The sequence below is a fragment of the Poecilia latipinna genome, unplaced genomic scaffold (genome assembly GCF_001443285.1).
Source record: "Poecilia latipinna isolate Pla-1442-1.1 unplaced genomic scaffold, P_latipinna-1.0 Scaffold1334, whole genome shotgun sequence".
Taxonomy (NCBI): Eukaryota; Metazoa; Chordata; class Actinopteri; order Cyprinodontiformes; family Poeciliidae; genus Poecilia; species Poecilia latipinna.
This window is the reverse complement of record NW_015113950.1, coordinates 61832-76004: the sequence shown is the minus strand read 5'-3', so window position 1 is coordinate 76004 and position 14173 is coordinate 61832. Positions and strand designations below refer to the sequence as shown.

The window sequence follows — 14173 nt, the reverse complement described above, 5'->3', positions numbered from 1 at the left end:
ATATCTATTTGAGAATATCCACAAAGGTTCTCAGTTGCACACTGAGATTGCTAAGTCTATGTTCTGCTCCCGTTTTCCAAGAAGTTGTCATGTCTGAGAGTCTGAATGGAAAACATCTTGACAGCAGAGCCACACAACAGAGGTTCGGAGCTGATCAGGGTGGGATTAGAACAGCTGGCCGGAGCTCCTCCTCCACATGGGGAAGGGGAAATACAGACAGCCTGAGCGACATCGCTAAAGCCACTCTCTGTCACTGGTATGTCTAGACAGGAAGACATTTGGCAATGCTCTGCAAATCTTTATGAAAGTTGGAGCCTATGCACAATTGTTTTCACATAATCTTCGTGGAAGCATGAGCTCTAAGATGCAAAAATGTATATTTCACTCAAAATAGAAAACCACAGAAACAATATGTCCATTACAAACAAGAACAAACACGATAAGATTGCAATGTAGCACTACAAATGCATGCCACACTTTCAAAACGTTTCTTTTTGTAAGATATGTTGAACTTTTTTTTTCCTTTTATTTCACAATTATACACTACTTCACGTCATAAAAGTCTCAAATACATTAAAGTCATTAAAGTTGAACAAAATTAAATATGAAAGAAGTTCTACAAGTATTTATACTTAAAACAGAAGATAGTAAGTTGTGTATTGACTTAAAAGAAAGAAACTTAAAAGAATTCTCTAAATAGAGACTCGGATTTGGAAATGTTTCTCACCAGGGACAGACACTGCTAAAGAAAAGCCAAACAGGCGCAAGAAAAGCGGCTCTTAAAACCTGCTTAATGTGACAACAAACACATCTAAAGGACACTAAAAAGCCCATCAAACATCAGCTTTATGTAGATAATTAAAGTAGATCAGTCATACAGGACTAAATTCTAATGCGATGTTTTGACCTTTGCCTTTATCGACACAAAACCACATTAGTCAAACAGAGGTGCATGAGCAACACGTTTTGATAATTATTTATGCATTTAAGGTGAAAAACATTTCTTCTTGATCATTTTTAAGGGATGCTTTATCTCTTTAAATTGGCAATAATGAAGCCTTTCCACAGTCCATGTCTATGTTTTACTAATTGAATATGCACAATGATTATGTTTCATTTAAAATCATTTATTGCAGCTGTGTTCGTATGTATGAACAAGTATGGCTAAGTGCCGTCTCTGCAGAGTCTGGAAGTAGAAAACATTAATTAGTATGCCCTAAGCATGAGGGCACTTGTAAAGCTAATTCTTCATGAATCAATTTTTCCTCAAGTAAAAAAAAAAAAAAAAACTGCCAGTGTGTCACTGCGTTCACTAAATAGATACATCATAGCAATAATAAGGCTACAAGAGTCTATTTTGTTCAAATAATCCCTCCTCTCTCTGCATCCATCCATGCATAAAAACAGTAAATTCCTGCAATCATCTCATATTTCATCATAACAACTTTCTGCCAAATTGCATTTCAAACTTTTTTTTAGGTTTGGAAAAGCTTTTCTTTTTTGCTGTGTTCTAACACCATCAGTCTTGTCATTATAAACCAATAAAGCCGCAAGACATTTGACAAAGCACATATTTTGTTCCCACGAACATAAATCTACTGGCAGAATCAATTGTATACAAGCAGAAAATCTGAGCACAGTCAATAATAGCTCCAGCTGAAATAAAATCCTAATTACCTTCGAGCTCCACAACCTTTCTGCTCCTTAATACTCAAAATTAGAGAAATAAAGAGAAACATCTCAATGGATCATGTACACACACATGCACATGTTTGCATTTCTACCCTTTTTAGAACTTTGCATTGGCTTCCATTCATTTCAGTAACTGCATTAATGCATGACCTAGACATTTTCCCTAACAATTACTAGTCCTTTCCTAACCCTATCCAGAATTGTATTCACATTTTACCTCTAAACCCAACCCTAAACATAGGGGGCCCACAGACATTTTAATTTGCCTTTAAAGCTGCGGTATGCTAACTGGAAACAACCAATCAGAGCCAGGAGGTCGATCTTAGTGCTGTCGATCAGCATCCATGTGGCACTGCTTCCCACTTTTTTAGAAGTTGGTCAGTTTTGAGCCTGTTTTTAGTATTTTCTGAAATCTCAGGGTTTTTATTTCTGCTTGATGCATGTTTATGATTTGACCTTTCTTAAATTGACATTTTGCCTCAATGTCCTGTCACTTTGCTGCTGTTACACCTGAATTTCCTCACTGTGGGACAATAAAGGATATCTCTATTGTATTTTCTTCTAAATATGCAAAAACCTTTAACATTAAAGACAGTAAAACATATATATAGATTAAATTATGACCCATTCTTTCAATTAGCATGTAGAAATAAACCTAACTGACCAAAAATAAGAAATATTTAATCTGATTTAATATCTGACAGTGGAAAAAAACCAAAAAAACCCAAAAAGGTTACATCTGCTGTAACTATTTGTACAGCAGATGTAAATATCTGGCTTCCACTGTATGTGTTTGTGTGCCCAAAAGGTTTCTTCACCCTGCTACAACTTTAGCACTTGAGCTGTGAAATGTAAGCCTGGAGGAGCAGATGCTAAAATAAGGTTTTTGGATAATTAACATTCCGAACTGAACGTGACTAAAAATGGCGCCATGCATAATGCATGAAGGAGTTAAGCCTACTGTGATGAGTGGCTCCTTCAAGGTACTGTGCACTTGCATAAGAACATTGAACAAAAGTCTGCAGCTAAAACAAAAACAACCGAATAAAGCCTCTTTCATTCATACATGAACACGGTATCAGCATATCTATCAGTCAATAAGTTTATTCACTCGATTTAACAAATTTCATTATTCATGTACAAATACGTTCTCTTATAAGACTTACTCTACATGGGTGAAAAGGAAGCAAGGAGAAGAACAATCTTGTAGAAACCTGACACTTTCTCAATAATTACAAAAACAAATTTCATGGCCGCATACATTAAATTAACAATATAAGTTGCGAACAATATCAATCTCCTCATTGTTGACTCAAAAGTGTGTAAGACACATGGGCGTAGGTTTGGGTAGGGACGGTAGGGACATGTCCCGACCAATATTCACGGGATATGAAAAAGTCCCGACCAATTTTTGCCATATTGGCTCAAAGAACGTGGATCTACGTTCTTTGATTAGCTGCAAAAGGCGGCGGCTAGCTGGGCACACGCGTCTCCTTCTGAGTCTCCGAGACCATGTCGCCACCAAAAAAGAAAAGGACACATTAGAAGTTATTTCGCTACGTCGGCTGTAAGTACAGTGAGTGGACCCATAAGTTAGATCTATCACGCAACGCATTTGTTGTAAAGTCCGGTGTTTAGTAAGGTCAGCACTGAATGTGCTGAATTCTGTTCATGTCTGAATTCATGTTTATTTTTTTGTTAGTGCAATATATTATTTTATTTTATTATTGATTTCTTCTTATCTGCAATTGTGTTTGCTGTATCCAGAGGATATTTCTTTTGATCTTACTTGTAACGTTTGCTGAATTTTGTAAAGGAAAAAGTAAAGTGTTCTTGAACTGATCTGCTGAGTATGACTGTATCTGGTTGTATACACAAGATATATGATATGGTTATGGTTGGGGGGAGGGGTTATTAAGCCAATGTGGTTCCTCCCCCCCCCCCTTCTCAAAAATGTTCCGTGCTCTTGGGCATTTCACTGTGCGCGGGGGGGCGGGGGGGTGTCAAGGTCCCCACCAAGGTCCCCACCAAGGTCCCCCACCAAGGTCCCCACCAAAACTTAGACCGAACCTACGCCCTTGGTAAGACAGATAATATAAATAACAAATTGCATCATCTGCATTTGAAAATAAAAAAAAGGTAATTTTAAGTACAGCATGTTTTATGTTAGCATGTAATTTGTTACATCACAATGCAAAATGAATTATTGTTTCGGTGGAATTTAAATGCAGGGAAATATTTCACCGTCATGGCAAAGAAACACATGTTTTCTTGCAACTACATTAACAGTATTAACCAAGTATAGCAGGCCTGTTATGAGTCAGTAGTTACAGTGGTGTTCAAGAATGCACTCCCCTCCCCGAACCACCGTTGGTATTTCTTCAAATCCTGAAGATTTTAGTTTGAAAACCCCAAGGCAATCAAACAGCACAAACACGCCCCAGGACAAAGTCGAATTCAACTCTCCCAATTTATTCCAACATTTTGACAAATATGCCAATGTCAGCTTTACCTGAGGGGCTCTGTATGTTTACAGCACTTTTCTGGCTTTAAGTGGTAAATAATTTCTTTGTTATAATTGCTTTAAAATTTGTTTCAATTCTGTTCTGTTGTTTTCTAACTGTATTTGAAGTGATTATCAGTTTGTCCAGAGAATCTGACGGGCATCACACGGAGTAAAGAACAGAACCGTTGCGAAACTTGTATTTTTTATTTTTTTTTTACATGTGTCACTCACCCCAATCTGAAACGGTCCAGTAAAGTAATCCAAATTGGCCTGAAGGAAACCAATGTTTTTCAGGCCGAGCTCAGTGCTGCGACGTTGGGCTCTAACCAAAGACTCCTCTTTGTTCTCTATGAGGATGATCTGCAATGAAAACAGGAAAATATCAAACAGCAACATTTTTTAAAACAGTTGAAATCAGCAGTAATGCAATCAGAGGATTGTGATGTTTCATATGAAGAAAGGAAAAAAGCCATAATATTGTGTTTTGATAAAACAGAGAATTTCCTTAGAAAGCCACTTTTAAAACACATAATAACACAATAATTTACTTTTGATAAGTAGTATTACAGTCTGTTAATCCAAAATAATTATTTAACCTCATCTGAAAATGTTCTGCAGACAATACGCAATTTGTGATTTTATTAAGGGGCTCCTACTAATCTTTGCCAGTAAAGCACAACCTATAATGATTATAGGTTGACCCAAAAACTGTATTCAAGTAGGAGTAAAACGACTTCAACATATTTTTACTCAAGTAAAACTAAGAAATAACAATCTAAGAAATTACTCGAGAGTAAAAAAAAAAAAGTATTTCCTAACAGAGAAACGTCTATTGGGATAAAATGTCTACAAGAAAGATCACTAGTATCACAAGGAACAAAAAAATCCTGGATAGAATCCCTCTTTTATTTAGTTTTATTTAACCTAGAAAATGGAGAACAGCTTATTGCTGTACTCTCTGAACACACACACACACACACACACACACACACACACACACACACACACACACACACACATATTAAGATACTTTACCTGGCAATCTGGAAGTGTGTGAGCCAGAACAATCCCCACATGACCCTGAGGGAAAGTAAAAGAACAAAATAAGGGAAACAGAAACATCCAACATAAGCACAAAGCACATGGAAAGGCCCCATAAACTAAACATGAACTCTCCTGGTCTTTATAAAAATCCTTTCAAGGGTGCTGCTCAGTGTGCCTGCTTTCAGCTTGTGTGACTGACGTGACCCAGCAACAACATCCACCTGACTGGAAATGACAAGCACGAGTAATTGCGAGGGATTGTTCCATTTCAAATGGTCACTAATGAAGCAGCGTCTAATGTGGCTGTAGTCAGATGGAGCATCATGTGCGCACGGTTTAATAGGCTGATGGATGAGCATCAGTACCGTTCCACTGCAGAAATCCACTATTGTGTCGCCCGGCCTGGCTAGCTCTGTCACCATCGCAGCCAAGTTATTTAGCTGTTGCATTTTCCTGACGGCTCGGATGTCAGACATTTTTCCTGAAAAGAAACGTAAACAAAACACACACAAGTCATTTGGCCAAAAATGACAAAGCAACAGATTTTTGTAAACACTCGATTCAATTGAATAGTTAGTGAAGGAATAAGATCTATGAATTATTTTTTAAAGATTAAATTTTTTTTTGCATATAAGGCTTTGCAAAAAGCCTTATATGCAAATTTGTTAAGATTTTCTCATATTACAACCACAAACTTTAAATATTCACAGAATAAAACCAGTACACAGCACTCTAAATCTGATTTAATGTGAACTTGTACTTTTTATCTTGTAGCGTATTCAAAAATCAAGAAAGATGCTAGTTACAAAAATCCAACTGTGATTTGATTATTTTTTTTTTTATGTCTTTACTTCCATGTCGTCAGCCTTTCCTTTCCTTCTGAAAGCTGCTCAAGTCGTGATTTACAGCAAACAATTTTTGTAGAATAGTAACAGCACAACAATGAAAAGGCCTCCACTGACCCGGCAGCACGATCCGTGTGATCCCAGCAAACTGACTGCTGCAGCTATTTCTGTGTTTGTGGCAAAACTTTTTATTGCAGTGTAAACAATATGTGGCCAATTAGCCCAGAGCACACTGCAACCTTCTGGCACACAACGCTGGCATTTAGCCTCTGCCATGTTGTTCCTGATTTATGAATACAAATTAATGAGGGTTTCATTTACTCCCCTCCCCTCCGAGTCACAAAAATGAAAATATCAAAACAGAGACACGCTCTCTCGCTGCCCTTTTGACTGCGTTGTTTGAGACAACAGGTGACCAGATGATGATGATTCCAGTCTAATTCAGCCAGAGTCGGATCAAACCATTCCCATGTGTTAGAGCGCAACCAAAATGCAACAGAGAATCGGTGGCCAGATTTCAAAACTACTGCCCACAGATGTTCTTCGTCCACTTTTACGAAGCATTAAATATTCTTTCACTACAAAGAAATATCAGCAACATACTTGTATATGTAATGTTGCTGGAGACGAATCCAAAAAGACTGGCAGCTCATTGCAACAAAAGAAAAACCTAGAAAGCCTTATGAGATAAACACAAATGAACACAGCGCTTTCAAGGAGAACTAAAAATTAATTTAACAAAAACAGAAAGAACGTAATTTGACATGAAACAAAATTTGTTTCAAGACATTTCTAAGACTAAGAACAGTTGTGCTAATTAAAAAACAACAACATTTTAATCAATACTTAAGAGCTAAAATACAAACATATATTTAAAAATAAAAAAAGATACATTTGCTGTGGGTATTTAAGAAGCCAAAGCAAAGATTCATTTGTAAGCAGAAAATAAAAATTAAATTCACAGTTCACTAGCAGAGGCTTTAATAAATTTGGGAGACTTACACATTTTATTGAGTATGTTCCTCGATAATACAAACACAGTATTAGCTATTAATAAAAAAAGAAAATAAACATTAAAAGCTAAAAAAGAAAACTTTAGGTTCCTCATCTTCATGACGCAGGCTAAAATGGACAGACGAGTTAGAAAATCCGCAGCCCGCTGCACCTCGTCACGTTTCACATTTGCATTCCTGCGCTCTCAAATTCAGGTGAATTTCGTGTCTTTCTGACTGAAAGTGGAGGAGGCAGCATACTTAAACATGTTTTTGTTTCCAGATTCAGTCTGGGCTCTTGGGCTGGATAGAGGGAATTAGTGCTGGGAGCACTTACCTGGAATAGCTTTTTAAATAAAACATGCCAGTGCTTGAGTGTGCTGGAGGACAAAACCGACCTGTCCAACCCAAGCACACAACATATGCAGGTCTAAGTAAGACTACTGGTGTTTTCTGCAACTCTTACCGTCCAGTGATCGACGTTTAATTCAGCTATGCATTTACAACAATAAATGTGTATATCATTAACCTGATTTAGTGAGGATGATTAAATAAAATAGCAATTTCTTCATAATTTCAAAACTATTGCAAAATTTTGTGTTTGAAATAGAAAATACCTTATTGCACTTCCACTGTGTATTTATATGCTTACTGGCATTTAACAAAGGGTTTTCTTTAAAGGAAAGCCCAAAATTATTCATACTTTGAGCAGAATTGGATAATTATTCTCGACCAACCAAGAAGTTTCAATTTCAGGGGAAAAAAAACTTCCAGTTTTATTTATAAATTAATGAATCGCAAGTCAAAACATATCGTAAAAAAAACCGCCTGGGCTACAATAGGTCTTATTGTACATAAGCATTCATCTTGTCTATGCAACACAAAATGTATTGGAGGTGTTAAGGTGGTTGAGGTTTTAAGAAACTAAACCCAAGTTGTTTCAGAGACAAAACAGCAGACATTTACCTGAAGCAACATTAATTACTAATTTCTATCTTTCTATCTTTATTAGCAGTTGGTCTGCCCAATGAAAAAACATAGTAGCCCATTTTAATTATTAGTTTATTCATCACAAGTCACAATTGTCAGAATATTACCAATTCTCCCATATTTTCCACGCTTTCCTATTCCTAATATTGTACAGGCCTACATTAAACCCAAATCTGTATGGGATGTGACTCAATGTGAGCTTAAATTTACGGAAAGAAACCCGAGACGCAGCTTTGTTACCAGCTCTGTGAATGTTTTAGTAACAAAGCACAACAGGAGAGTCTATTCTAAGCCGACATCAAATCTGAAGTCACATCTTTAGTCACCTCAATAGTTCTGGAAATCGTTTCCCCTCTAGTTAAAACTAATTAGATTTTACTGGGCAATAGATGTTGTTCTAAAAACATCTAAAGAAACAAACTAAATGGTGTGACTAAAAATAACTCCTCAGCATCAATAGGAATGTCTAACGAGGTGGTGATGAAACCAGATTAAAAGTCTTTAAATGTGTTTTCTTATGTGTCAATTAAAACCAATTAACATAAAAAAATTCTTGAAACTACAGAGAAGATGAGCAGGAATCCAAAGTCAGTTTCAGCAGTAACACATTGAGTAGTTACTGAGTTGCATAAAGGAAGGATCACAGTGGCCATCCTCCAAACCATCGTCATAGCTACTGCAGACATGCCTGCAGTTACACATATTTTATCACAGCAGGCTTAAATGTCTCCTGTAGCTCAGTGAAGAGAAAACATGCTGTGGCAGCATCACTGGGGTAGATTGCAGATCTATTAGTCTTTATCTGCTCTGCTAAAGGGTGTCTAGTATTTCTGCACCTGGAAGGTAGCCACCATTAAAATGTGAAGACAAAGCTGTGGCAAAGGGGGAATGAGCAGGATCCTGCTCTGATTCCTCACAGGGTATTTGTGGGGTTACGGATTCCATCACAGAAGTGTATTATATATATATAATACACTTTTTGACATTTTTTTTCTGTCATTTGTAATTTCTTCTTTGAAAAGAAAGCAAAAATATTTTTTTCAATTAAAATCGGAAATCAGATGTAGTGTGAAAAACAATTGAGATTTCTGCAAATGCAAATGGGACTCTCCCTCTCAAAATTGTTTTTTGGTTGTAATGACAAAAATAAAAATAAACATGTTTGCATGGCACTCTTTATAGGTTTGAAGACATTAAAGTCGACTAACATTGAACCCACACAGGAAAAGAGCAGCAATTCTCTTACTTGCATCAGTAGTTTCAGTTTTATCTCCTCCTTTTGTGTTAAAGACCTAAGTATATACCAGTACCTTTCCAATATTTGAAGGATAACGTTTCACATATTTCCTTAAAACACACCTGCAGAGCATTAAGACTGTGTAATAACTAGCAGGTGCAATCCTCTGGCACAGGTTGTCCATTTTGTTGCCACTGCAAATACGAATCCCAGAGAAGAGAAAAGTGACTTAAAATATGCTTATTGCAGAAATGCTCCAAAACACCAAATCTATTGCAAACAAATATGGTGTCACAGACAGCCATGTTTACAGAGGGTAAGATAAAAAAATAAAAAAAAACAGCTTAAAATCCAAAGAAACTATCAATGCGGTCTCTTTTTGCTTGAAAATGAAATAATGCAAATAATACAAAGAAACATGCATTACATTATGGTTCATTCTTGGATGAGGTGATTGCGCATCTGGAGGAGAAAAAAAACATTCAAGCACAAAGTTTGCATTTAGAAACTGTGATATTCAAGTCTAACTTTACTTTTCAGAAGACATGCTTATGTATATACTGTGATGCACAAACATATTTTTGAGAAACAGAAAACAGATTGTGTTACGAGTTTTATCTGCCCGGTCTGTCCCCCTGCAGCTTTTTTGCTCCTGCCATGAATGTTGGTAGCAATGTATCAGGGCAAGTGAGCATTGCTAGGAACAATTTGAATGATCGTTTTTACCTTTACATATGAAACACAAAAAACATCTATTAAAACCCAAACATGTAAAAGAAAGACTAAAAAAAGAGGAGTCAGTGTTTTTCTAAAGACTAAATGAAGCTGGATTTAGCAACCGTGGCTCCTGTGACACATCCTAATGTGAGAAAACAAACTATGTTTAATGTATGAGCCTGGAAGAGTGCAAACTGCTGATGTTCCAAGTGTTGAGAGCTGCACACTTGGGGTTTGTAAGAGTAAAATAACAATATAAACAGAGCTGCTGACTCCCAGAGAAACAACTTACTGACTGATCGGAAAATTTCCAAATATGGGTCCAACTGGATAAAAAAGAGAGAGAGCATCATTGTAAAATGACTTTATTTCAGTAGCTCAATTCAAAGAGTGGAACCCACGTTATATAGTTTACAGACAGTATTAGATTTCAAGCATCTGATTAGTTTGCTTCCAGCTAAAGTGGAGAAATTCAAGAGCACCAGCAGAAAAGTGACAGGCAATCGAAGCATGTTTATTTACAGAAAAATAAAAACATAAGAATGAAATAATCTACACTAAGGGCAAAACTTATGACATGCAATACTGTACAACTATAGATTAATAAAGTTTCTATCTATCTATCCATCTATCTATACGTCTGATTTGACTATTAACTATAGACAATTGCTAAGAGTAATTATTAAAGGGGACCTATTGCATAATGCATAGTTTTGTACTTCCAATTGGGTCTCCAGTACCTCTGAAAACAATCCAAGCACAAAAAAAAACTACCCAGCCATTTTCTTGCAATAATTTAATGTATTTTGGTGCCTGGAAAATGAGCCATTTCAAAAACCTTCCAACTGTAACACTCCAAATCAGCAGGCACTTTCCCTCACCTACCAACTCCAACCAAGCCCAGCCTTTTACCTAGCAACCAAGAAGAGTTTGAGTACAATTGGTCAGGAGGTTTTATCGCTGTACAATGGCTACTAGATAAGACAGGTGTTTTGCTGTTGACCTGTGAATGTCTGTGTGAATGTGTGTGTGTGTCAGTTCTGACCGTTTCAAACTGCTTTAGTGGCATCTACTGCAACTGTAGAACAACACAAGGCGATTCTGACATCCAGTCTTTCAGCCAAGTAAAATTCCTACCAAAATACAATGAAGTTTTTAGCTGCAATGTGGAAAAATTTTAATAATCCTACAGCTGTGTGATTAATAACCATAATTAAACTAGGCTTTAACATGGAAAACAATATTTTTAGCTTACAGGCCTCTTACAAAGTCAGTGCCCTAATTATATGACATTATGAATAGTGGCCTGATATTTTTTTTTATTGATTTTCCTGTAAAAACTATGAATAAAACAGGTTGATAAATAACATGACCGTAATCCTCATTGCCACCTGGATGCGGGAACAATATGGCCCTGAAAAGGTTCAACAGAATATAGATCAACCGTAATGATGCTAAAAGCGGGATTCAGTTTGGTTTGATGAAAAACACCGAGCAACAACTCAGTGGCAGAGAAAAGATTACAGGGAATCCTGCTGTCCCAACTGTCAGTAAAAGGAAACTTGAAACTTTTCAGTGTGTTTGCAGAAGATTGCAGTGACAAGAAAAACAAAAGTAATGAAGACAAACATGTGAGGAACAAACTACTCAGCGTGCTTCCCTGAGCTGCTTTGGAATGTCTGTCAAAACACGACCTGACATAGCTGTAGGCGAGATGTCTGCATAATTACCAATCTCCAGCAGAGCCTCTCACAGGTCATGGCACATACCCAATTTGTCTGGTTTCAAAACAAGCAGACAACCAATCAGTAATCTCAATATTGCAGCTCGTAATGCACCCAATTACTGACTTTCTAAATACATGTGCAGATCATCGTTAGCAAACAGGGTCCACACTGATAATTGTTGGAATAAAAAGAATAAACGTGTGGCTAAAATTCCGGCAATTCCAAGCTCAACTATTTGGAAATGCAACCACGATGCGTTTACTTCATTAGTCGAGATTCATTGAAAGTCCATCTAAATTTCACACCTTTATTAGAGCAACGAAGCAAAATATAATCAAAAATAGCTTATTGGTAAACTTTCACTTCAATTAAATCTAATCTTAATGGTTTTATTGTATTTCAAATTAACGTCAGTGGCTCACACGACAACCCTAGGAAAAGCTTTGGCATTTGTGATGTAAACTAATGAGGGTATGACAAATTTGTTCAAAACTTTCTTTTTGAACTGATTTATAGAGCACTTTCTGATGCCGACACTGCTTGAAATAATATTACTCACACTTTTCAAAATAAAACATGTTGTGAGACTGAATATAGACAGCACAGAATCAATATCACCTTTTAGTACAGCTACATTTGCCAGTGGTAGAGAAAAAAAAAAAACTGTTGAAGACTAAAACTGCTGAAATCCTGAGGAGGATATGGCCTGAAGCTACAGTATTCACAAGCTGCCAAACAAAATTCAGGGAGAGTTTTGTCATCTATATTTGAGATTACCTCAATCTGTTAAACGTTTTATCATTTCAGCCAGCTGGGTAAAATTACAATTCATATTCTACTAAAAATACATTTAATAAAGTTCCGTTCAGTAAAAGTGGAGCGTGTAGATTAGGTTCCATTTTATATTTCTGTATGTGTAAACATGATGATGTGATGATCAGAGCTATTTTAATATATAAATAATACCAGCAGACATTTTGTGGGCTTGTAATTAATCACATTAATCTTAATCGTAAGAATAAGATTATTGTATGCCACGGTGGCTACATGCAGAAGAATAAGTGATTCTTCTTATGGCCTTATTGTGTGCTGTTGGTTTCATTTTGTACCTACATGGAGGTTTGTACATGTGCCCACTGTAGGACATAAGAGGACTTCACTAGTTTGTTTTTAGAAAGTAGTTGGTTATTTACTGATAAGACTACTTATTTAGATTTCTCAACCATCTTTTGTTCATTTTAGTGAGCACCTGCAGCTTCTTTGGAGAGATCATTTTTACAGCTGAAAATGACCAAGAACAAACCAAGAGGTCTGTGTGGAGGATGGATGTCTGACCTCCTCCTGCTTGCCATGCAGAAAGACAATCAGATCAAGCATGGGGAGGTCATCAGACTCTTCAAAGACAAGGAAGCAGGAGAAAGGGAATGATAATCCCCGCTTAGACTTTTGAGCAAAGGACAGTCTAGTCTAGTCATAGTCTGTTTTTTAGCCAGAACTGACCAGAAGCTTGTTGATGGTTACCAAAAAGCATGGAGTTTCTCTGCAACATCTTACGGAACATTTGACTAAAAAAAACAAAAAACAAAAAAAAAAAAACAGTTTGTAGGTCTATGTATGCATTTGCAGAAATTCAGCGACAGTTTCAAACTTGCGAGCACAATACTTTTCATCGATTTTCAAAGTTGAAAATACAGTAGTTCAAGAGCAGTCTTAAAGACTTCAAAAATATAATATGACTTTAATGCCCATGGTGTGTATAAGTCAACTTTTCACAGGATCTGTGGACATCTATATCTACTGAAGGGTTTGTGTCACACTATACTATAATATTTTACATTTGTCAGTGTGGACTTATTGCAATGAAAGTAAAAAAAAAACAACAACACGGTGTAGTCTGCATCTCTGACTTGTAACGTTTCCAGAACCGTTTTCCTCCACAGACGATGTTTTATAAGCTAACCAGATTGCTGTCATTCAGCTCACAAACAGTTCTCTATCCTTTTGCCAAAGCCGTCAGGGTGAGGGGAAAAAGTGACAAAAACTGGCATCTGTGGAGTGTTGTGTAAATGGTTTTTTGGCTCGCCACCTTACTGAAATCTTGCAGTCAGTGTGGGGCTTTCACCCCAGGCATTGCAGTTAACTTAACTACAAATAAAGGCCAGCTGGACTCCTGCCAGCTGGTGTCCACAGTTCTAGTTTTCCAACAGAAACACTTCAATGTCAAAGCCAGTGAAACAGAGGGACCCCTCCTCTGACTCTGCAAGCTTTATTATCACTGCAGAAGTCAACTTCTTCAACCCTAAGGAGACTTTTTAAAAAAAAAAACTTTAAAAAAAAAAAAAAAAAAAAGTACATTGTCCAAGTGTTTTTTGGTTTTCTTTTACACATAATCCATTTTTTTTCTAAAAAACAAACCCTTTTTA

At 36.7% G+C, this 14173-nt stretch overlaps 1 protein-coding gene across 1 annotated transcript in view; it reads right to left on the bottom strand.

The window, feature by feature from the left end:
• gstcd (glutathione S-transferase, C-terminal domain containing) overlaps positions 1-14173 on the bottom strand; it is a 56967-nt gene that overhangs the window by 16062 nt on the left and 26732 nt on the right. The window contains exons 6-8 of the mRNA XM_015055753.1: positions 5608-5723; positions 5234-5278; positions 4430-4558 (exon numbers count right to left, since the gene is read on the bottom strand). Of these exons, the coding sequence (XP_014911239.1) occupies positions 4430-4558; positions 5234-5278; positions 5608-5723 (290 nt within the window). The remainder of the gene's footprint in view (positions 1-4429; positions 4559-5233; positions 5279-5607; positions 5724-14173) is intronic.